General features: G+C 37.9%; 3 protein-coding genes across 3 annotated transcripts; 2 read left to right on the top strand and 1 right to left on the bottom strand.

Annotated features, from left to right (window-relative positions):
* Nucleotides 1-1,343: 1,343 nt before the first annotated feature.
* On the bottom strand, nt 1,344-2,850 carry LOC103871039 (protein NDH-DEPENDENT CYCLIC ELECTRON FLOW 5). Its single transcript, XM_009149256.3, has 3 exons — nt 2,455-2,850; nt 1,746-2,380; nt 1,344-1,657 (listed from the first exon to the last, which is right to left on the bottom strand). The coding sequence occupies exons 1-3, from the start codon at nt 2,699-2,701 to the stop codon at nt 1,463-1,465; spliced, it is 1,077 nt and encodes a 358-aa protein (XP_009147504.1). The 5' UTR covers nt 2,702-2,850; the 3' UTR covers nt 1,344-1,462.
* Nucleotides 2,851-3,422: 572 nt separating this feature from the next.
* LOC103871040 lies at nt 3,423-4,329 on the top strand. The gene has a single exon (XM_009149257.2). The coding sequence runs from the start codon at nt 3,775-3,777 to the stop codon at nt 4,162-4,164; it is 390 nt and encodes a 129-aa protein (XP_009147505.1). The 5' UTR covers nt 3,423-3,774; the 3' UTR covers nt 4,165-4,329.
* Nucleotides 4,330-8,367: 4,038 nt separating this feature from the next.
* LOC103871041 (calpain-type cysteine protease DEK1) lies at nt 8,368-18,345 on the top strand. Its single transcript, XM_009149258.3, has 31 exons — nt 8,368-8,782; nt 8,863-9,002; nt 9,096-9,346; nt 9,504-9,686; nt 9,793-9,928; nt 10,034-10,164; nt 10,269-10,383; nt 10,479-11,487; nt 11,576-11,686; nt 11,797-11,855; nt 11,958-12,117; nt 12,198-12,471; nt 12,564-12,714; nt 12,805-12,916; nt 13,004-13,169; nt 13,259-13,329; nt 13,423-13,514; nt 13,671-13,833; nt 13,978-14,049; nt 14,194-14,571; nt 14,651-14,766; nt 14,850-15,147; nt 15,231-15,550; nt 15,643-15,994; nt 16,088-16,405; nt 16,529-16,633; nt 16,745-16,873; nt 16,963-17,343; nt 17,422-17,559; nt 17,643-17,879; nt 17,972-18,345. The coding sequence occupies exons 2-31, from the start codon at nt 8,878-8,880 to the stop codon at nt 18,275-18,277; spliced, it is 6,459 nt and encodes a 2,152-aa protein (XP_009147506.1). The 5' UTR covers nt 8,368-8,782; nt 8,863-8,877; the 3' UTR covers nt 18,278-18,345.
* Nucleotides 18,346-21,596: the final 3,251 nt, after the last annotated feature.

The following is a 21,596-nucleotide window of genomic DNA, read 5'->3' on the forward strand; positions in this document are numbered from 1 at the left end:
TGGGTTCTTCTGGTTATCCAATTTCTAATCGTTGCCAAAGTCTTCTCCAATGCTGGCTCCTCTGTTTCGGTCTTTCATCTTCTTCCTTCTCATTGAATCTCTGCTTTTCTCCATCTTCATGGAGCAAACACTCTGCTTTGCTTCGCTTCTAGTTTCTTCTTCAGTCTGTGGCTCTATTTTCTTGTGGTGCTACAGTTTCATCATCACCAGAAGCAAAGCTCTTGACAAATCCTTGAAGTGCTGTTGTCATCCTTATCACCTCCATCTGATTCCAAGTGATCCAGACGCATCTCCTTAAGTTTTCTTTCTACATTTGCCCAGCTGAGAAATTGTAATATCATCATAAGAATCTCTCATCGTCATCCTCACGAGCTCGCTTGCGTCTCTTGTCTTTCAAATGCTCAACTGACCTCTTCGCTAACTCCTTGTGAAACAACTCACTAAGTGGCACTTCTATTGAAACTGATGCACCGCAATAACCAGTCCTGCATTTTTATTTTTTATTTTTTATTTATCTTATATCTAAGTTTCATAACTTGACTTAATTGCAGTACCTCAGGAGAAGCATCATCATCATCATCAACTGTGTTTCTTGCATTATAAGTTTCATTTGGTTCTTCATAGGTCAGACGGAAACTGTGAAACTGATTTTGACCACCAGTCCTCGGTATCTTGTAGTAACAGAACCTGTAGCAAGACGAGAAGGCAGGTATAGCTGCTTTTTAAAACCATCAAGAGACTTTTGTTGTAATCATCATCATCTCAGCCGGAAATTGATTTCTTAGTAGCTTGCAGAAGTGTAATTGATTTTGAACTAGAGAATATGCTTTGTAAAGTGAAATTTTGAATCACTCATACATATGTTGGGAAATAGTAATACAAATGTCTACCACTAAGATGCACATCACAGGAACTGAATCTTGGTTATGCCATGAAAAATAATATATATATAGCCAAGAAGAGAAGCGAAGCTATGAAGAGAATCACATCAAAAAAGACAGAATAAATTTTAAAGAAGGTTTCAAGAGGCACTCACCTGAATCTCCCTCAATCTACTGCAGCACAGAATAAGATCAAAAGTCGTAGACTCCTATAATTGTTGTTAATATTCTCCTCTCTTTATTTTTATCTGTTAATTTTATTTATTTGGGGGTGGTATGAATTAAATGCTTTTCTGTAGAACTGCCTAAAATTTGTAAACTTATCCCAAAATGTTGTTTTAAGAAATATCATGAGATAAGCTAAGTTGGATTTCTGTTTCTTTGATGGTTTTTCTAGTGGCCAATTGGGTGGGTGTAGGCTTATATTTTCATTTGCTGTGTCCAATTATGCTAAGAATAGAAAATACCAAATATTTTGTTGTGTCCAATTTAATTTTCACGTTTTCTTGCTAAGAAAGTCTGTTAAAAATTGATTATACTCTTTACAGACTTTTTATAATAAAGTCAGCTCATGAAAACCCTCAGGAATTAGGATTGTGAATATGCAACACACCTCTCCAAACACAGCCAGGATCCAAAGAGATTGGGTTTAGCAATGAAGATGGTCCAATACAGACATAAGCAGACTTTGTGTAACTCTCAAGTTTGGAACCAGGGCTGTACATATACACTTCCTCAAACCCTTCTCTTCCCACTACCACTGAGTTCCTTCTTCCCTGAGAAATTTACATCATTAAATCCACAAAGAATATATGAAATGAAGTTTATATTGAAAGAAGTAGTATGTAATGTTATATTAATTACCCTGTCAATAATAGTGAAGCTACTTGGAGCAAGTGTGTAAATCCTACTCATCTCTTCACTCAACTGTTTGTAGTTGCTCTCTTCTTCCCCACTCAACCCATATTTATCTTCTTCTTCCTCTTCGCCTTGAACCAAACCGAAACGAGGGAGAAAAGGAGTCTTCTCCACAAAATCTGAACCTTCCAACCCAACTGCATAGGTAGCTTCTGGTGTGCTCACTGTCAGATAACTTACAAGCGAACAGCCTTTAATACTGATTGGTGAAACTCCTTTGTTTGTCACACAAAGCTCAATACTTAGAGTGTCTCCTCTCAGAGTTATAATCTGTTTCATCTCAATCTCTTTGATCTTCTTGTCACTTCTTCTCAGTTCCACTTGAACACAATTCTCTGAATCTCCAGTGATACCATGGAGACTCCATTCTTCAGTGTCATCTGATGAGCTAAATGCTGATGAAACACCTCCTCTTATCACTACTTCTTCCTGTTCTTGTTCTTGTTCCACCCATGTGTGGAGAAGCTCCACTTTGCCTCCGTGCCAGACTTTGACTTTGTACGATGTCACCATGCCACGTGTCAGCATCACATTGGCTGAACTTCCATTGTCTAGTTTCAGTTTGGCGACACATGTCTCACCTAATCATCACATAAAAGTCTGTAAGCTTCTTCTCATTCGATCAGACAATTCAAAGTTAGAAAAATATATATACCAATATCCTCGAAAGTGGCTCCATGGCCAGAGAACTCTCGCTTGAGATACTCAACATCGATTGGAAAGTAGGATGAAGCAGCTGCTGCAGCTGATGGAGGTGGAAGATGAAAAGATTCTAATCTCTTTACGTTTTTATTGAAATGAAGTGGCAAATAAGAAGGTTGGCTCAGAAGATGAAGCTTTGAATATCTACACAGTGGAAGAGTACAACTATGTGAAACAATAGTGGAATGAGACAGAGCCATTGTTAGAGCTCTGAAAACGTTTCAGCCAAACCTTATCTTCTTTGCATTTCATATGACCACTTGCTGCTTCAGCGCCTCTATCTCCGTCTCTCCTCTGGTGCCAAAATAAGTAATGGGCCGGGCTTATCACAGAAGTAACATAACCACAAAGCTTTTGACTTTGAGTTTTAGAACTGAAAGGTTCCAACTTTCAAATGATTCTCCTTACAATGATCACACAACTTTTGGTCCACATTGAGTAACAAAACACATCTCTTTTATTATTTTTGGGGGTATTTGCATGTTTTTCAGGTATTCGGGTCCATTTTGGATACTTCGGATTTTTTAGAATCTAAAGTATTTAAACCGACCCGAATCCATTACTTAATCAAAAACCATATATAAATGGACTTGAACGGATTCGGATTCGAAAATAACCGATCCATATCCAAATTTAGAATTTTTTTTTTTTTTTTTTAACGCTGATTTATTACGATCTTACAATTATGATATAGGAAATATTACATAGACGATTCGACAACCGACAATACTACCTGCTTTATGAAGACCTACGCCTAACTGCATCACCTGAGCCGTCCTATGAAGATCCACGCCTGGCCAGATTTACTTGCACCATGTTGAAGATCCCTTGCAAGCTTTTCCTCTGTAGTCTGCATAATTGTTTAATAAACCGCTCTCTCCGGGACTTGAAACCTAGATTTCCTGTAATCTGAAATAAATTGCATAGTCTGGGATTCGAACTCCAGACCTGGGTGTAGAAGCCTTTAAACCTTAACCAATAGGCTACGGTGCTTCCACGAGAAGACCCGAATGTCAAACCAAGTTGAAATATCAAAAACTTGAAATATATCCAAACCCGGTTCAAAAGACCCGAATGTCAAACCAAGTTGCAGTTACAAAGATAACCTCTTTATGGTCGGCATTGAATAAACAAAACATATCTCTTTCCGTTTAGTTGTGTAATAAAAACATTTAAGAAGTCTCTCTCTTTAGTACCAACCAACTTACGAAAAGTCAAAGCGACGACAAACCACACGGAAGAGAGGAAAAGAGAGAGAGAGTCTTTTGGTGTTATGGTGTTCAATAGTGCGGCGGTTGTGGCGGTCGCCGACGTCTCAACGGAGACATGGCAGCTGATGTGGAGGATACCGTCGTCGCAGAGGATCAATACAAGGCAGCTTGTGGACATGGCGGTTTGTTACCCGATGTATCAGTTGAGTCGCTTGGTTCTATGTTTATGGACTTTTATGTGTCTCCCTCCTGATGATTCCTTCTACTCCTACACCTACCACGAAGCTCAATCTTCTTCTTCTTCTTTGTCTGATGATGCTGATGATGAAGATCGGCTTGCTTTTGAGCATAATCTCTATCATAATCATCGTGTTTATGATTCTGATGATGATGATCGATCTTCTTCTTCTTCGTTTGATGACTATTATAATCAGTACTCCCATTATGATTGACTTTTCTAAGCTGATTGATTAGGTGATGATGATGCGATGCCTCTGTTTATTGAGAAAAATTATAATCTTTTTTTTTTTGTTGTATATGATTACGCTTCCTGGATGTTCAAAAAAAAAAGACAGATTATACGAAGTGAATAAAGTTTTCAGTTTTATGTTGTCGTTCTTTGAGCAATTGGTTGTGTTCTTTTTCCATTTGCTATGATAGATTGATTTTGGGTTAGATATTTCAAAAAAAAATATTTTTCTAACATCTAGTGTTGATTCTCAATTCCTAATAGAACCATCAAGCTGATCGTTTTTGAAACTGAGATTTGTGGTCATGAATCTAGTAGCCGAGGTTTCTCAGATCACAAGTCTTGAATTGAATGCATGGTAGACGTGGACTTGTGTGGTTTCAAGGACGATTCTTTTATTTATTTGGATTGATATCCCAGCATGAACTTTTCTTTCGGCCATAAAAAATCAGGTCTCTTGTTGCATCTCGAGTGATCGAGTTGAGTTCTCGACCCATGTGATTGGTTGGTGAAATAGAGTTGTTTACTGTTTATAAACACATGTTGAACACAACAAAAATTCGATAGTTTATCGAGATTCTAGAGACAACATTTTGTTTCAAATCAGTTCATAGTTTCAGACTCGGATTATAAAACACGGAGAATCAATCTCTTTCGATAAAAAATAGATAGATATTGGTACCAAGGCAATGCCATGATCATCCATATGGGCCGGTCTGGGTCAATTGATTGTGTTTAGACTTTTGGCCCAGCATCTTTGTAACATTGTTTGACAAATTACAGCTAGGAGAGTCTATCACACGGTGCATGACTTTTAGTGTGAAACAACAAAAAGAAGAACACATGCTTGACATTTTGTGTCAAACACGATAGCAACATGTCAAATTAGGATTCAAAAGTTTCATCTCTTGCATTTGTGTCTGTGATTCACCAGTAAGAAGGAAAAACAACAAGAAAAAGTCACATGTCTCAATAGTCTTTCTTTCCCTCAAGACAAACGCTTACATCCATTCACATGATCACGCCCAATCATGTCACACATACATCGCTACTCTACTGTGTCTTTACATGTACAGAAATGCATACACAATATTATACATATGGCCTTCCAGTTACACGTGGAATTAATTTGTGTTTGGTATTTAGAAGCACAAATCATGACACTCGGTAACAATTTTTCCCCATCATTTCAAATGTTTCCATTTTCTGTAAACTATTTTCTCAACAACTTTTGAATAAATTTAAATATAGGACTAGGAGAATCTATAACTCTTAAAAGTGTAAAGTTTGCATTATGAAGACAATAATGGAGTGGTATAAGAAAAGAAAAAATATGTTACAAAAGCTTGTGGTTCCACCTCCTCTCTTGTGCATGCATTAATCAAAGTGTCTTTGATCATTCATCATAATGCCATTGTTACTCTTTGAACTCCTTTCATCATATCCTATCCAAAAAAAAAATCGCCAACAACCACTTAAATCATTATTGTTCATTTTTTAGATACAAAGGTTTGGTGAGGTAAATGAATAATGGATAAACACGATATCAGGGGATTAAAAGTTCCTTTAACAACGCTAAAACCATTAATTGTTCCCTCTCGGTTAATCACTCCATTGATTACCTTTATATTTTCATAACAGTGTAACACCAACCACGATCTCATCAGTTCGGATAATTGTGTGGATGTATCATTGTTCATTCAAGTATAAAAAGGTATATCTTTCAGCTACCACATAACCATTTTCTTACATATGAAACCAAGGCAATCTCAAGCATGAATGCGTGACGTCAATATGCACCATATAGACATACGTCTATATATATGTTCTTTTTTTTTTATGTTTGGTTTCTCGAATTGGAGCATGCGATAGCTTACATGGAATTGGAGATAAGTATTATGGAGCTAAGGCAACTATAAATGTGTGGGAGCCAAAGATACAGCAACAGAATGAGTTCAGCTTGTCGCAGATATGGCTTCTTGGTGGCTCATTCTGACAAAATCTAAATAGTATCGAAGCTGGCTGGCAGGTAAGCCCTTGTTATTTCTTTGGTAACATCTAGGAAAATGTTATGATTTGTGTGTATTCTTTCCATGTTTGATATATTGATTCTTGTTGTTTTGCTACATGTGAGCCTATGGTGAGGTCGAAATGGTCTGTTAAGTGTTATACTTTGTCACATGATCCAAAAGAGGGACATTGGTCGGTGCAATTTGGAAACGGCTTGGTTTAAGGATATGGCCATCTTTTCTCTTCTCCTACTTAACAAACAGTGCATCCATGATCAGGGCCGGACCTGAAAAATATTGGCCCACAAGTAAGAAAATATTTTTGGCCCTTTTATTTCTAAAAACAGTAAAAATATTAAAAGAAATATTGGCCCACAAGCAAGAAAATATTTTTGGCCGTTTTATTTCTAAAAACAGTAAAAATATTAAAAGATAAAGCTGAGATGATTCGAACCCGGGTCTATTCCCACATTTATAACAGTGTTACCAGTAGAGCTACATGCTCTGTATGTTTATTTTTGGCTCCCAAATTATATATATCTTTGTCAGGCCCCAAGCACATGCTTGATGGGCTTCTATTCAGGCCCGGCCCTGTCCATGATTGAACAACGGGGAGGAGAAATAGTGAACTCACAATCAGATGGCCACCACACTTCAACACAAATGGGCAGTGTTAGATACCCCAAAAAAAAAGCTTTAGCAAAGCAAGTTACCTCAGGAACATTGATATGGTCGATTCCTCAAACAACCTTAAGGCACCTATAAGATTTGGAACATTCACCGAACTGTTTAACTGTTAGAATGTTCAACCCGGAAACAATGATGATTGGGGTCATTACTTCTACTATGGAAGTCCTGATAAAAAAACAAGAAGTGACTGGGCACATCCCAATGGAACAATGACTTTAGCCCTCAAAATTTTTGGAGATTTTTACATATGAATAGGCCCCTAAGTTATGATATATTTTTTTTACTAAGACTGTCAAAAATGTTTCAACCCCTAAAATCTCATATCCAGCCATGAGTGTCGTCCATAAACTAGGCACCAATAATGCACTACCTCGTCTATGGGGTTCTCTCTTGTGAATTCACTGTGTTTGTTTCTACACACACGTTAACTCAATCCACCTTCTTGGGTACTTTTAGGGATGGTAAAAGTAATGTAATAGTTAGTTTTGTTTGTTTCATCTTCTCCATGTAAGTAGATGGGAAAGAGGAAGGTGTGGACCAAATTTCTTTGAAGCCTTAGAAACTTTTGTCTTTAGTGAAATCTTACTTTGTTTATTTTGTACTGTGATTTGTTTAACCGGGTTAATGAATCTTTATTTCTCACTAATATCAACAAGTTTCTCAAATTTTTTGGAAAAGCTAAAATTAACTTTTGCCTAATGAGTGAATTAATATCCTTAACCTACTCCCTAATTACCTTTTTGACAATAAGAGATTTCTTATAATAGAAAATACTATTTTATTTTTGTTTTCTCATTCGCTTTTTGTTGTTAAATATGATTTCACATTTGGAGAGAGATGGGTCTACAAAGTGATAATGGACTGCAGTTGAAAATCAATATGGTCTTCTAGGTTCAGTAGACAATCTTTGACTTAATCGGCTTAAATATGGAATTTAATGAATATGTGAAGACAAAATTATTTAAAATTCTAATTTTAAAGTATATACTATATCGTTGAATGTTTTAAATTTTGTGACAGAGACATTGGTATTCCACTTCCTTTTCCTGGTTATAAGCTTTGAGCGTATAACCTGAATAGATTTAATTGTAATTATTTAAGTAATCTGTCATATGAAATGATACGTTTAGGCACTATTTTATCATTTAAACACGCAACATCACAATTTTTTTACATAAAAATAAACCTATTGGTTTTGTGCACATGGTACTCTCTCTCTAAATAAAAATGTCCTAAAATAATTATAGATATTAATGGATAGGTAATTAAAGAACATACTTATTACAGATCGTATATTTGTTTTTACAAATCTTAATCTAAAAATGTGAAAATCATTCCATTCTCACTGTCCAATCAACAGTCAGTGCGTATCCGTTACGCGATAGCTCATTGGTTCCTGATTTTACACGCGCGTCTAGCGTTTGTTCGGACAGAACCATACCTTTTCAATTTATTATTATATTAAATGTTTATTTTTTCCACAGGCACTTTCTCTCACTACACAAGACTCGTTTTTGTTGAGAAGAAAGAGAGATAAAGGTAGTAGCTTTTTTACGGTTCACACACACACACATTGGAAGGGGTAGGGTTTTAATCTTACCTTCTCTCTCGCCATCCATTTTCCCCCAAAACCTGAGAAAAATCCTCTGAGATTTATTCAAAAAAAAGCAACTGAAAACCCTAAAAGGAAGTGACTTTGTGCTCCACAAGGTCTTCAGAGTGACAACCCTAGTCTTAGTTTCTTGCTTCTCTCCTACTTTACAGCTTGATTTTGGAACCCTAATCCGCACCAAAGATGTCTCCTTTTGCTTGAGGGGCTGTAAAGTTTCGACCTTTATCGATCCCTTCTGCTTCGATTTCACCGTCATGCCACTGCTCAGCAACCTCATCTCGGTCTAGTAGGTATGGATTCCCCCTCTAAGCTTGAGGCTTTAACTTCCCCTGTGATGAGATTTTGATCTCCGAGTTGCATGCCCTTGTAGGTGGGAGAAGCAGCCATGGAAGGGGACGAGCGAGGAGTCTTGCTGGCTTGTGTTATTTCGGGTGCCCTCTTCGCTCTTTTCGGTTCCGGTTCGTTTTGGATACTTTGGTCTGTTAATTGGCGGCCATGGCGGCTTTATAGGTAACAAATCTATATAATTTAGGTTGATAGATACTCTGTAGAGTTAGTAATTAGCTAGAACTGGAGTTGAGTCAATGTTTTCTATATTGGCAGCTGGATCTTTGCTAGAAAATGGCCGAAAGTACTGCAAGGTCCTCAGCTAGATGCGCTATGTGGTTTCCTATCTCTTGTTGCTTGGATTGTGGTGGTGTCCCCTATTGCAATCTTGATTGGTTGGGGTTGTTGGCTGATTGTTATATTGGATCGACATATCATTGGACTTGCGATTATAATGGCTGGAACAGCGCTTTTACTGGCGTTCTACTCAATCATGCTTTGGTGGAGGACACAGTGGCAAAGCTCAAGTACGTTTGCAGTCTTTTCTATCTGACTTTCTTAAACTAGTTTCTTTGGCTGACGTAGGAAGATAACATGCCTGACTCATCATAGGCTGTTTTAGGTAGTATATATCGTGAATGAAGTCTTGAACTTGTTTCTTTCTTTCTCCTTTTGGCTAAACAGGAGCTGTTGCTTTACTTCTCCTTCTTGGCGTTGCCTTACTCTGTGCGTATGAACTTTGTGCTGTCTACGTTACGGCTGGTGCGCATGCATCTCAGCAATATTCTCCTTCTGGTTTCTTTTTCGGTGTTTCGGCAATCGCGTTGGCAATTAACATGCTCTTTATCTGCCGCATGGTCTTTAATGGTAAAGCTTTCGCAATCCTCACATGGCTTCTCAGTTATGACATTGCAATTTTGACTTCCAGCCTCAATCTAAGTTGTTGAATTATTCAATTGTTTCATCACCACAGGAAACGGGTTAGATGTGGACGAGTATGTGAGAAGGGCATACAAATTTGCTTATTCAGATTGTATAGAGATAGGCCCTGTGGCTTGTTTGCCAGAACCACCTGACCCCAATGAACTTTATCCTCGGCAAACCAGCAGGTAACTTCTTTTTTCTTCTATTAATCAGCTGTAGTTCGTTGCCTACCTGTTTTTTCCCTTGAAAATAATTTAAATATTTCCTTTTCTTTCTTGCAATATTTGCAGGGCTTCACATCTTGGCCTCCTGTACCTTGGATCCCTCATAGTTCTCCTTGCCTACTCGGTCCTATATGGTCTCACAGCTAGGGAATCACGTTGGCTTGGAGGCATTACATCAGCTGCAGTTATTGTTCTTGGTACATACTACATAGAGAATTTCTATTGCATATATTTAGAGGAGAAGCTTGTTGTCGGATTATTTCTTAGTTCTAACTCATGCTGATGCTTAATATTTTTCTAGACTGGAATATTGGGGCATGCTTGTATGGGTTTAAGCTTCTTCAAAACCGCGTTCTGGCGCTTTTTGTTGCTGGCACTTCTCGAATTTTCCTAATATGCTTTGGCATACACTACTGGTTTGTTTCTGAGCTAAAAAGATATTACTTATTTAAAACGTTTAAAGTTTGTTCCCTACACGGCATATAATTTATTGTGTCTTCTGTTGTTGCAGGTACCTAGGGCATTGTATTAGTTACATTTTTGTAGCATCGGTTCTATCAGGGGCTGCTGTTTCCCGTCATCTGTCGATAACAGACCCATCAGCTGCAAGAAGAGATGCCTTACAGAGCACAGTGATCCGCTTGAGAGAAGGTTTTCGAAGAAAAGAGCAGAGTAGTTCTTCAGGTTCTTCAGATGGTTGTGGCTCAAGTATTAAAAGAAGTAGTAGTATGGATGCAGGCCATGCTGGTTGTGCTAACGAGGCTAATCGTACCACAGAATCCTGTGTGGCTGACACTCTAACTCGTACAGGCAGCTCTCTTGAGTGTATCAATAGCGACAAAAGCGTAGAAAGTGGAAGACCAAGCTTGGGTTTGCGTAGTAGCTCATGTCGTTCTGTGGTCCAAGAGGCTGAAGCAGGAACGTCTTATTCACTGGATAAAGTTTCTGATCCGAATAACACTCTGGTCGTTTGTTCAAGCAGTGGAATTGACAGCCAAGGTTATGAGTCTAGCACATCGAATTCTGCAAACGAGCAGATTTTGGATTTGAATCTGGCTCTTGCGTTTCAAGATCAGTTGAACGATCCTAGGATAGCCTCGATGCTTAAAAAGAAAGCGAAAGAAGGTGATCTTGAACTGACTAATTTGTTGCAAAACAAGGGGCTGGACCCTGACTTTGCTGTCATGCTGAAGGAGAAAAAATTGGATCCAAGCATATTGGCATTACTTCAGAGGAGTAGTTTGGATGCAGATAGAGATCACCGCGACAACACTGACATTGCAATAATTGACTCAAATAGTGTTGACAATACTCTTCCAAATCAGATATCTCTATCTGAAGAATTGAGGCTCCGGGGGCTCGAGAAGTGGCTTAAGCTGTCCAGACTTGTTCTGCACCATGTAGCGGGCACACCAGAGAGAGCGTGGGGCCTCTTCAGTCTTGTATTTATTCTTGAAACAATCATTGTAGCCATATTTCGTCCGAAGACCATAACGATTATAAATTCCAGTCATCAGCAGGTGAGTTCCACTCTTTCTCAAGTTGGTGCTTGTAACATTTATGAAGGTTATTTATATCTTTGCTAACTCACTTGTTACCTAATTGTAGTTCGAATTTGGTTTCTCGGTGCTCCTCTTGTCACCTGTTGTCTGTTCAATAATGGCTTTTCTTCGGTCGCTTCAAGTTGAAGAAATGGCGTTGACATCAAAATCTCGCAAGGTATGGCTTGTCTCGTTAGCTTGGCATGTTCATAGTACTGGTTGCGGGCAATGCAGATATACCATGTGATGTTTATGTGGTCTAAATAACGTCTCTTTCTATGTTTTCAGTATGGCTTTGTCGCCTGGCTGCTGAGCACATTAGTTGGATTATCACTCTCTTTCTTGAGGTACGAGGGCTTATGTCATTTACTGAACTGCTACTAACTTTCCCCTCATGGTCCCATTTTGAAATTCTGATTACAAAAATCGTGACTGCTTCACTTTTGCAGTAAATCGTCAGTACTATTGGGAATATCCTTGACTGTGCCCCTCATGGCAGCATGCCTTTCTATTGCTGTTCCCATATGGATGCATAATGGGTATCAGTTTTGGGTTCCACAGTTATCATGCGGTGATCAGGTTAGAGATTCACGGTTTCCGAGGATGAAGGTCTGTTCTATTTCCCCTTGGCTAGTTTCTCTCTTTTTTGCCAGATAAATATATCTAAATAAAATTTCTTTCCATTTTAGGGGATTATTCTTTGGATTTGTGTTGTGGTGTTTGTGGGATCTGTAATTGCTCTTGGTGCAATCATATCTGCTAAACCTTTGGATGATTTGAAGTACAAACTATTCAGTGCCACAGAAAACAACTTCACGTCACCATATACATCTTCTGTATACCTTGGTTGGGCGATGGCATCTGGAGTTTCCCTAGTTGTTACTGCCATTCTTCCAATAGTCTCATGGTTTGCAACATATAGGTTCTCCCACTCTTCTGCTGTCTGTCTCGTAATATTCTCAGGTAATTTGTGTCTTCTGCTTGTTTAATCTGTTCTGGGTGGGCTTTCTTTTTTCTCTAAGTAATATTTCTGTGCCTTTTTATCTACTTTCTAGTTGTTCTCGTGGCATTTTGTGGAACATCGTACATGGAGGTTGTGAAATCTAGAGATGATCAGTTGCCCACAAAGAACGATTTTCTTGCGGCCTTGCTTCCACTTGCATGCATTCCGGCCCTACTTTCACTATGCTGTGGGATGCTTAAATGGTGCATGACTGTTTCTTCTCATTGCCCGTTAAACCTAACTCTCAGTTTCACTGAAATATCCTTTTTAACTGGTTTTGTGGTTCTTTGCAGGAAGGACGATTGTTGGATACTGTCTCGAGGTGTATATGTTTTCGTTTCTATCGGTCTTCTTCTTCTTTTTGGTGCGATATCAGCTGTGATTATTGTAGTCAGACCATGGACGGTAAGTGTAAAGTTGCTCACACAATTCTCAATGTTATTGCCTGAAATTTATCCATCTGATACATCTTTTCTGTTTCAATTATAACAGATAGGTGTGTCTTTTCTCTTAGTTCTTCTCCTTATAGTGGTAGCTATTGGTGTTATCCATCTTTGGGCGTCAAACAGTTTCTACTTGACCAGGAAGCAGACATCATTTGTCTGCTTTCTTGCCTTTCTTTTGGGTTTGGCAGCATTCCTTGTTGGATGGTTTCAACGTGAGGATTCCCATCTCTTATTTTATATTCTTCGTAGAGGTGAGACCTACCCTACTGATACAACAATTCCATACATGTTTATTTCGCAGATAAAGCATTTGCTGGAGCATCTGTTGGTTATTTTACCTTCTTGTTTCTGGTCGCTGGAAGAGCATTAGCTGTGAGTTCATTAACCTTCTGCATAGAGCTCAACAGAACTGTGGCTTCTCCTGTTCATGTAATCGAACGATGTTTAACTTTTTTTTTCTCTTAGGTTCTTCTATCCCCACCAATAGTGGTATATTCTCCAAGGGTATTACCAGTGTATGTCTATGATGCTCATGCAGATTGTGGAAAGAATGTCAGGTATGTTCAGCCACTTGGGTACTAAATTGTTGCTCTTAATCTTTTTTCTTTCCTATTCTTCTGATATGTTCTCTGCTACGTTTGTGAAATAATGACCAATAAAAGATTAAACTGATGAACTTTCATATTGTTTTGTATTGATTGGGATTTCTTCAGTGCTGCGTTTCTCGTCCTTTATGGAATTGCATTGGCAACTGAAGGGTGGGGTGTTGTTGCTAGTCTGATAATATATCCTCCGTTTGCTGGTGCTGCTGTATCAGCTATCACCCTTGTAGTAGCATTTGGGTTTGCTGTTTCTCGCCCGTGTTTGACTCTTGAGGTTTGTGTTCTTTTTGTTTAATTTATCTGTTCCTTAGTATAAATAATAGTGGTTGGTAATTCATTCTCCTCCATTACATACACACACACACATATATGTATCTGTTGTGTACTCTCTTTGCTGATTCTGTCTGATGGTGTCCAGATGATGGAGGTTGCTGTACGTTTTCTTAGCAAGGATACTGTTGTGCAAGCTATCTCTCGATCTGCCACTAAAGTATGTTAATTCTGATGTCTTTCTTAGTTTTCTCTTGAAAAATCTATGTTGAATATTGGTGGCCTTAATTTAACGTATTCACATGCAATAGAGCTTCATGGGATGCAAAATTTCTTACGCATTTTTGCAACTTGTTAATGACAGACGAGAAATGCTTTATCCGGCACGTATTCAGCTCCCCAAAGGTCCGCCAGCTCTGCAGCTCTTCTGGTTGGGGACCCCTCTGCAATGCGTGATAAAGCAGGGAACTTAGTGCTTCCTAGAGATGATGTCATGAAATTAAGGGATCGTCTCAGGAACGAAGAAAGAGTTGCTGGATCCTTCTTCTACAGAATGCAATGCAGAAAAAGATTCCGCCATGAACCACCTACAAATGTGGATTACAGAAGAGACATGTGTGCTCATGCAAGGGTTTTGGCACTAGAAGAGGCAATTGATACAGAATGGGTGTACATGTGGGACACGTTTGGTGGCTATTTATTGCTATTGTTAGGTTTGACAGCTAAGGCGGAGAAAGTTCAGGTGATCCCTGATTCTTAATTTTCCATATATACATACTCCTTTATCTTTTTTCTAACAAAGGATTCTCACAATGTTGTAGGATGAGGTACGCTTGAAACTCTTCTTAGATAGCATTGGGTTCTCTGACTTAAGTGCCAGAAAGATCAGTAAGTGGAAGCCAGAAGATAGAAGGCAATTTGAAATTATCCAAGAGAGGTACATGTTTCTTTTAATTAAGCAAAATATGGTTTAATTAAGCTGAACCCGGTGCTTATCGTTTTTCTGTATTGTAAACATAGTTATCTGAGAGAGAAAGAGATGGAAGAGGAAATCCTCATGCAGAGACGTGAAGAAGAAGGTAGAGGTAAAGAAAGAAGGAAAGCTCTTTTGGAGAAGGAAGAGCGCAAATGGAAGGAAATTGAAGCTTCCCTTATTCCATCTATGCCTAATGCTGGTAGCAGAGAAGCAGCAGCTATGGCAGCCGCTATACGTGCTGTTGGGGGTGATTCTGTCCTTGAGGATTCCTTTGCAAGAGAGAGAGTATCGGGTATTGCACATAGGATACGTACAGCTCAACTAGAACGACGTGCACAGCTGGTAATTTTTTTATTTATATTCTGTAAGTGTACATTCTAAAGATGCTGATTACTACGAAGTTAGCTAATACAAGTTATTACCAGACTGGAATTGCTGGTGCTGTTTGTGTTCTTGACGATGAACCAATGATAAGTGGTAAACATTGCGGCCAAATGGACGCAAGTGTCTGCCAGAGTCAGAAGATTAGCTTTTCCATTACAGCAATGATCCAACCCGATTCCGGACCTGTATGCCTTTTTGGCACTGAATATCAAAAGAAAGTGTGTTGGGAGGTTCTGGTTGCTGGTTCTGAGCAAGGAATTGAAGCTGGCCTAGTTGGGCTTAGGTTGATCACTAAAGGTGAGAGGCAGACAACCGTTGCCAGAGAGTGGTATATTGGTGCAACTAGCATAACTGATGGAAGGTCTGTCTTTTTTCCTCTCAAGTCTCCATATTGTCCAATTTTATTTCTCATGTTCTTCAGTCATATTTATATATCTGTGGTTTCCATCTCAGGTGGCATACAGTGACAATCACTGTTGACGCTGATGCGGGGGAGGCTACTTGTTACTTAGATGGTGGGTTTGATGGCTACCAGACTGGGTTACCTCTAAGTGTCAGTAGTGCCATTTGGGAACAAGGAGCTGAAGTTTGGTTGGGTGTTAAGCCACCTATAGATGTCGATGCATTCGGCAGATCAGATAGTGATGGAGCTGAGTCAAAGATGCATATAATGGATGTTTTCCTTTGGGGGAAATGTTTAACTGAAGATGAGGCCGCTTCTTTACATGCAGCCATTGGCATGGCTGACTTGGACATGATTGATTTGAATGATGACAACTGGCAATGGACGGCTTCACCACCCAGAGTATGTTTCCTCTTGTTGAATGTTGGCATCTTTTATTCTGATTATGTTTAAGGTCATACTGATTCTCGTTTGTGTTCTTCCCTCTTTTACCAGGTTGATGGTTGGGATAGTGATCCTGCCGATGTGGATCTGTATGATAGGGACGATGTAGATTGGGATGGACAATATTCCAGTGGAAGGAAAAGAAGATCAGGTCGGGATTTTCTATTTAGTGCGGATTCGTTTTCAAGAAGACACAGGAAATCCAGGATGGAGACGCAAGAAGAAATAAATCAAAGAATGCGTTCAGTTGAGTTGGCTGTCAAAGAAGCTCTCTCTGCACGTGGCGATAAGCAATTTACTGACCAGGAGTTTCCTCCAAATGATCGCTCTTTATTCGTGGATACACAGAACCCCCCTTCAAAATTGCAGGTAGGAATTGAGATTTTTTTCTCCTTTTGTTATTGGTTGATTATTTTTGGACTCATACTCCATCTCTAAGTAGGCTAGAAATCAACAACTTGAATGGCACTCTAACCTTTTCGAGCTTGTCAGGTTGTTTCTGAATGGATGAGACCTGATTCCATTGTGAAAGAGAACGGTAGTGATTCCCGTCCCTGCTTGTTCTCTGGGGCTGCAAATCCATCAGATGTTTGTCAGGTTTGATCACTTAACATTTTTAATATGTGATACATCTTTCTGATGCACAAAATATTATTCTTGACCAAGTTTTTCCAGCTGTATGATTGATTGGTTTGACTTGTTCTATAGGGGCGTTTGGGCGATTGTTGGTTTTTAAGCGCTGTTGCAGTTCTTACTGAAGTCTCACAAATATCTGAAGTGATCATTACTCCTGAATACAACGAGGAAGGAATCTACACTGTTCGCTTTTGTATTCAGGTTGGTATCTTAAAATTCTTTCACTATGCTGCATTGCTCTCGTGATGATCGTTTCTTGTAGCTTCTTCCTTATTGCTTTCAACTTGCAGGGTGAGTGGGTTCCCGTTGTTATCGATGATTGGATTCCATGTGAATCACCTGGCAAACCAGCCTTTGCTACTAGCAAAAAGTTCAATGAACTCTGGGTCTCCATAGTGGAGAAAGCATACGCCAAGCTCCATGGTTCTTATGAGGCACTGGAGGGGGGACTGGTTCAGGACGCACTTGTTGACCTAACTGGAGGTGCTGGTGAAGAGATTGACTTGAGGAGTGCTCAAGCACAAATTGATCTTGCAAGTGGCAGATTATGGTCTCAATTGTTGCGCTTTAAGCAAGAAGGTTTCTTACTTGGTGCTGGAAGTCCATCAGGATCTGATGTTCATGTATCTTCCAGTGGCATTGTGCAAGGCCATGCTTACTCCGTCTTACAGGTATGCCATGCTGGTTTGGTTGTATTTTTGATATGCTAATTAGGGGAACTCGTTTTAGAAAATTGACTTTGTGTTCAGGTGAGAGAGGTCGATGGGCACAGGCTGGTTCAGATCCGAAATCCGTGGGCCAATGAAGTTGAGTGGAATGGTCCCTGGTCAGACTCATCCCCAGAGTGGAGTGATAGGATGAAGCACAAGCTGAAGCATGTTCCACAGGTAGTTTCTATCAAATATCGTATGGTTCCAATCTTTGAAGTATGTTGCTGCATACTGATTCTTATGTGCATTATGTTCAACAGTCAAACGAAGGTATATTCTGGATGTCTTGGCAAGATTTCCAGATTCATTTCAGATCAATATATGTTTGCCGGGTATACCCTCGTGAGATGCGCCACTCAGTCCATGGCCAATGGCGAAATTACAGTGCCGGTGGCTGCCAAGATTATAGCTCATGGCATCAAAATCCACAATTCCGGTTAAGGGCTACTGGTTCTGATGCATCTTCACCGATTCATGTTTTCATCACTCTAACTCAGGTACATCATGCTTTTTCTTGATTAGAACCTTTTTAGTTCGGCTATTTCTTGATCATAAGATGAACCTCATTCTCCCAATGGTTACTTAACAGGGCGTGGGTTTCTCAAGAACAACTCCTGGGTTTCGTAACTACCAATCAAGCCATGATTCGCAGTTGTTCTATATTGGAATGAGGATTCTTAAAACTCGTGGACATCGTGCTGCCTACAACATCTTTCTTCACGAATCTGTTGGTGGAACAGACTATGTGAATTCCCGAGAGATATCATGCGAAATGGTTCTTGATCCTGATCCTAAGGGATATACCATTGTCCCGACCACTATACACCCAGGGGAAGAAGCACCTTTTGTTCTTTCAGTCTTCACAAAAGCCTCCATTGTCCTTGAAGCTTTATAGTTCCCTTATAGGCACAGATAGATGGCTCTCTCTCTCTCCACCAACTGGCATGCCATGAAAATTGTCCTAGCGGCCTCATTTCTCAATGCTAAAGACTGGTTTACCCGCTATCAGGTGAATGTTAGAGAAGGTAGATTACTTGCAAGAATTGCTCCATCCTGGTCATATCATTCATTCAAACATGGCTGTGCTTAACCGCATCTGATCTGGTAGCTGGCCATTATCGCTTGTGAATCTTGGAGGTCTTGGGATAAAATGTGTTGGTTGTTTTCCTGATCTGCATCACCAAGCTACCAGCTGAGAGGATAAGCATCACTGGAGAAAGCACTTACCAGCATTGCATCAAATGTACATTTGTAGGTATGGTGACAAAGTACAGATTAATTAAAATGTAGAATGACTTTCTTAAAAAAAAGGATTTGGGACTTGTTAGGTATTATGACAAAGTACAGATTAATTAAAATGTAGAATGACCATTTGCTTTCTTCGTGTCTTCAATTCTCTTCTCTCCAATTTATAAACAAACAGTCTGTATCTTGGCTTTTCCTACCGACGCTGAAATTAGGAATTCCAATTTTTACAATTTCTCTTAGAGCACAAGTTTCTCTCTCTGTTTTGCGTTTTTCGGGTTTTCCTTTGTCATCTGGGTCTTGACTATTTTGTCGGCCCAATGTTTTATGTATGCCGAAAACAAAGCAGTGTAAGGATATAAAGAGAATGAAAATAAACCCCATATGGGAAAAGCTTAACCACACTATTGAAACTTGAAAGTAACCAAGATCTGTTTCAAAATTCACATGGTAATATCATCGAACAGGTTGTTAATAAGTTTAAATGTTCTTCCTATCTCAATAATATAAGATTCTGGAGAAAGGCGTCGTATGCTTCAACAAATGGATGGGTGGTAATGGAAAGATGGGTGGAGAGCCCGCTGATTTTGACTATTAGAATTACCTTATTATATTGGGTACAAATAAGAAACATCCCTGTGAACCACTGCATTTTTGTTAATGTATTCTAAACTATATTTTATGGTACATAGACATCGTTTTATTTTTTTATCAATTAATTTAGTAGAACTTCATAGACTCTCTAAATAAGTATTCTAACCACAACAAAAAGTCTATTCTAGAGAAAGGAAGACAACAAAGGTTCAAAACCTCACCCACCATCATCATATGTTAGTTCATGATACAACTACGCATTAAAAAAATATTGTCAGATTTTTTTGAATATTTCTCAAACTCGATGTGTTCCCTACAAAATATTCAGTTTTTGGGTAAATGCTCTATATTGAAGCCTATATAATCTTTAGTGTTATTTTAAAATTTCTAACCAACTTCTATATTTTTGTTAATGTATTCTAAACTATATTTTATGGTACGTAGGCATCGTCATATTTTTTTATCAATTAATTTAGTAAAACAGCATATGCTCCCTAAATAAGTAAACAAACCACAATAAAATTGCTATTTTAGAGAAACAGAGACAACAAATGTTCAAAACCTCTCTCACCATCATCATATGTTAGTTCATCATAAAACTATGTATTAAAACAACATTGTCAGATTTTTTGAATTTTTCTCAAAATCTATGTGTTAACCCCTACAAAATATTCAGTTTTTGGGTAAATGCTTTATATACTGAAGCCTATAATCATTAATGTTATCTTAAAATTTCTAACCACATTCTATATTTTTGTTAAATTATTCTAAACTATATTTTATTGTACATGGGCATCGTCGTATTTTTTTTCATTAATTTAGTAAAACTTCATATGCTCCCTAAATAAGCACACAAACCAAAATAAAATTGCTATTCTAGAGAAACGGAGACAACAAAGGTTCAAAACCTCTCTTACCATCATTATATGTTAGTTCATGATTCAACTATACATTAAAACAACATTGTCATATTTTTTGAATTTTTCTCAAAATCTATGTGTTAACCCCTACAAAATATCTAGTTTTTGGGTAAATGCTCTATATACTGAAGCCTATAATCTTTAATGTTATTTTAAAATTTCTAACCACTTTTGATATTTATGTTAATGTATTTTAAACTATATTTCATGGTACAAGGGCATCATTCTAATTTTTTATCAATTAATTTAGTAAAACTTCAAATGCTCCCAAAATAAGTACACAAACCACAATAAAATTGCCAATCTTGTAAAACGGAGAAAACAAAGGTTCAAAACCTCTCTGACCATCATCATATGCTAGTTTATGATACAACTATGCATTAAAATAATATTGTCATATTTTTTGAATTTTTATCAAAATCTACGTGTAACCCCTATAAAATATCCAATTTTTGGATAAATGCTCAATATACTGAAGCTTATAATCTTTAATGTTATTTTAAAATTTTTAACCACATTCTACATTTTTGTTAATGTATTCTAAACTATATTTCATGGTACATGGGCATCGTTTTATTTTTTATAATTTAATTTAGTAAAACTTTATAGGCTCCCTAAATAAATACTCAAACCACAATAAAATGACTATTCTAGAGAAACGAATACAACAAAGGTTCAAAACCTCTATGACCATCATCATATGTTAGTTCATGATACAATTATGCATTAAAACAACATTGTCAGATTTTTTGAAATTTTCTCAAAATCTATATGTTAACCCCAACAAAATATTCAGTTTTTGGGTAAATGCTTTATATACTGAAGCCTATAATCATTAATGTTATTTTAAAATTTTTATACACATTCTATATTTTTGTTAATGTATTCTAAACTATATTTCATGGTACATGGGCATCGTTCTATTTTTTATAATTTAATTTAGTAAAACTTCATAGGCTCCCTAAATAAGTACTCAAACCACAATAAAATGGCTATTCTAGAGAAACGAATACAGCAAAGGTTCAAAACCTCTATGACCATCATCATATGTTAGTTCATGATACAACTATGCATTAAAACAACATTGTCAGATTTTTTGAACTTTTTTCAAAATCTATGTGTTAACCCCAACAAAATATTCAGTTTTTGGGTAAATGCTTTATATACTGAAGCCTATAATCATTAATGTTATTTTAAAATTTCTAACCACATTCTATATTTTTGTTAATGTATTCTAAACTATATTTTATGGTACATGGGCTTCGTCATATTTTTTTATCAATTAATTTAGTAAAACTTCATATACTCCCTAAATAAGTACACAAACCACAATAAAAATGCTATTCTAGAGAAACACAGACAAAAAAGGTTCAAAACTTCTCTCACCATCATCATATGGTAGTTTATGATACAACTATGCGTTAAAACAATATTGTCAGATTTTTTGAATTTTTC

This window comes from Brassica rapa, chromosome A06 (assembly GCF_000309985.2).
Source record: "Brassica rapa cultivar Chiifu-401-42 chromosome A06, CAAS_Brap_v3.01, whole genome shotgun sequence".
Lineage (NCBI taxonomy): Eukaryota > Viridiplantae > Streptophyta > Magnoliopsida > Brassicales > Brassicaceae > Brassica > Brassica rapa.

Coding starts and splice junctions, on each gene's coding strand:
- LOC103871039 (XM_009149256.3), bottom strand. CDS start 2,701: ATGGCTCTGTCTCATTCCACTATTGTTTCACATAGTTGTACTCTTCCA. Junction 2,381..2,454: donor AGCCACTTTCGAGGATATTG/GTATATATATTT, acceptor TGTGATGATTAG/GTGAGACATGTGTCGCCAAA. Junction 1,658..1,745: donor GCTTCACTATTATTGACAGG/GTAATTAATATA, acceptor TAAATTTCTCAG/GGAAGAAGGAACTCAGTGGT.
- LOC103871040 (XM_009149257.2), top strand. CDS start 3,775: ATGGTGTTCAATAGTGCGGCGGTTGTGGCGGTCGCCGACGTCTCAACG.
- LOC103871041 (XM_009149258.3), top strand. CDS start 8,878: ATGGAAGGGGACGAGCGAGGAGTCTTGCTGGCTTGTGTTATTTCGGGT. Junction 12,472..12,563: donor CTGTCTCGTAATATTCTCAG/GTAATTTGTGTC, acceptor TCTACTTTCTAG/TTGTTCTCGTGGCATTTTGT. Junction 15,551..15,642: donor ACTAGCATAACTGATGGAAG/GTCTGTCTTTTT, acceptor TTTCCATCTCAG/GTGGCATACAGTGACAATCA.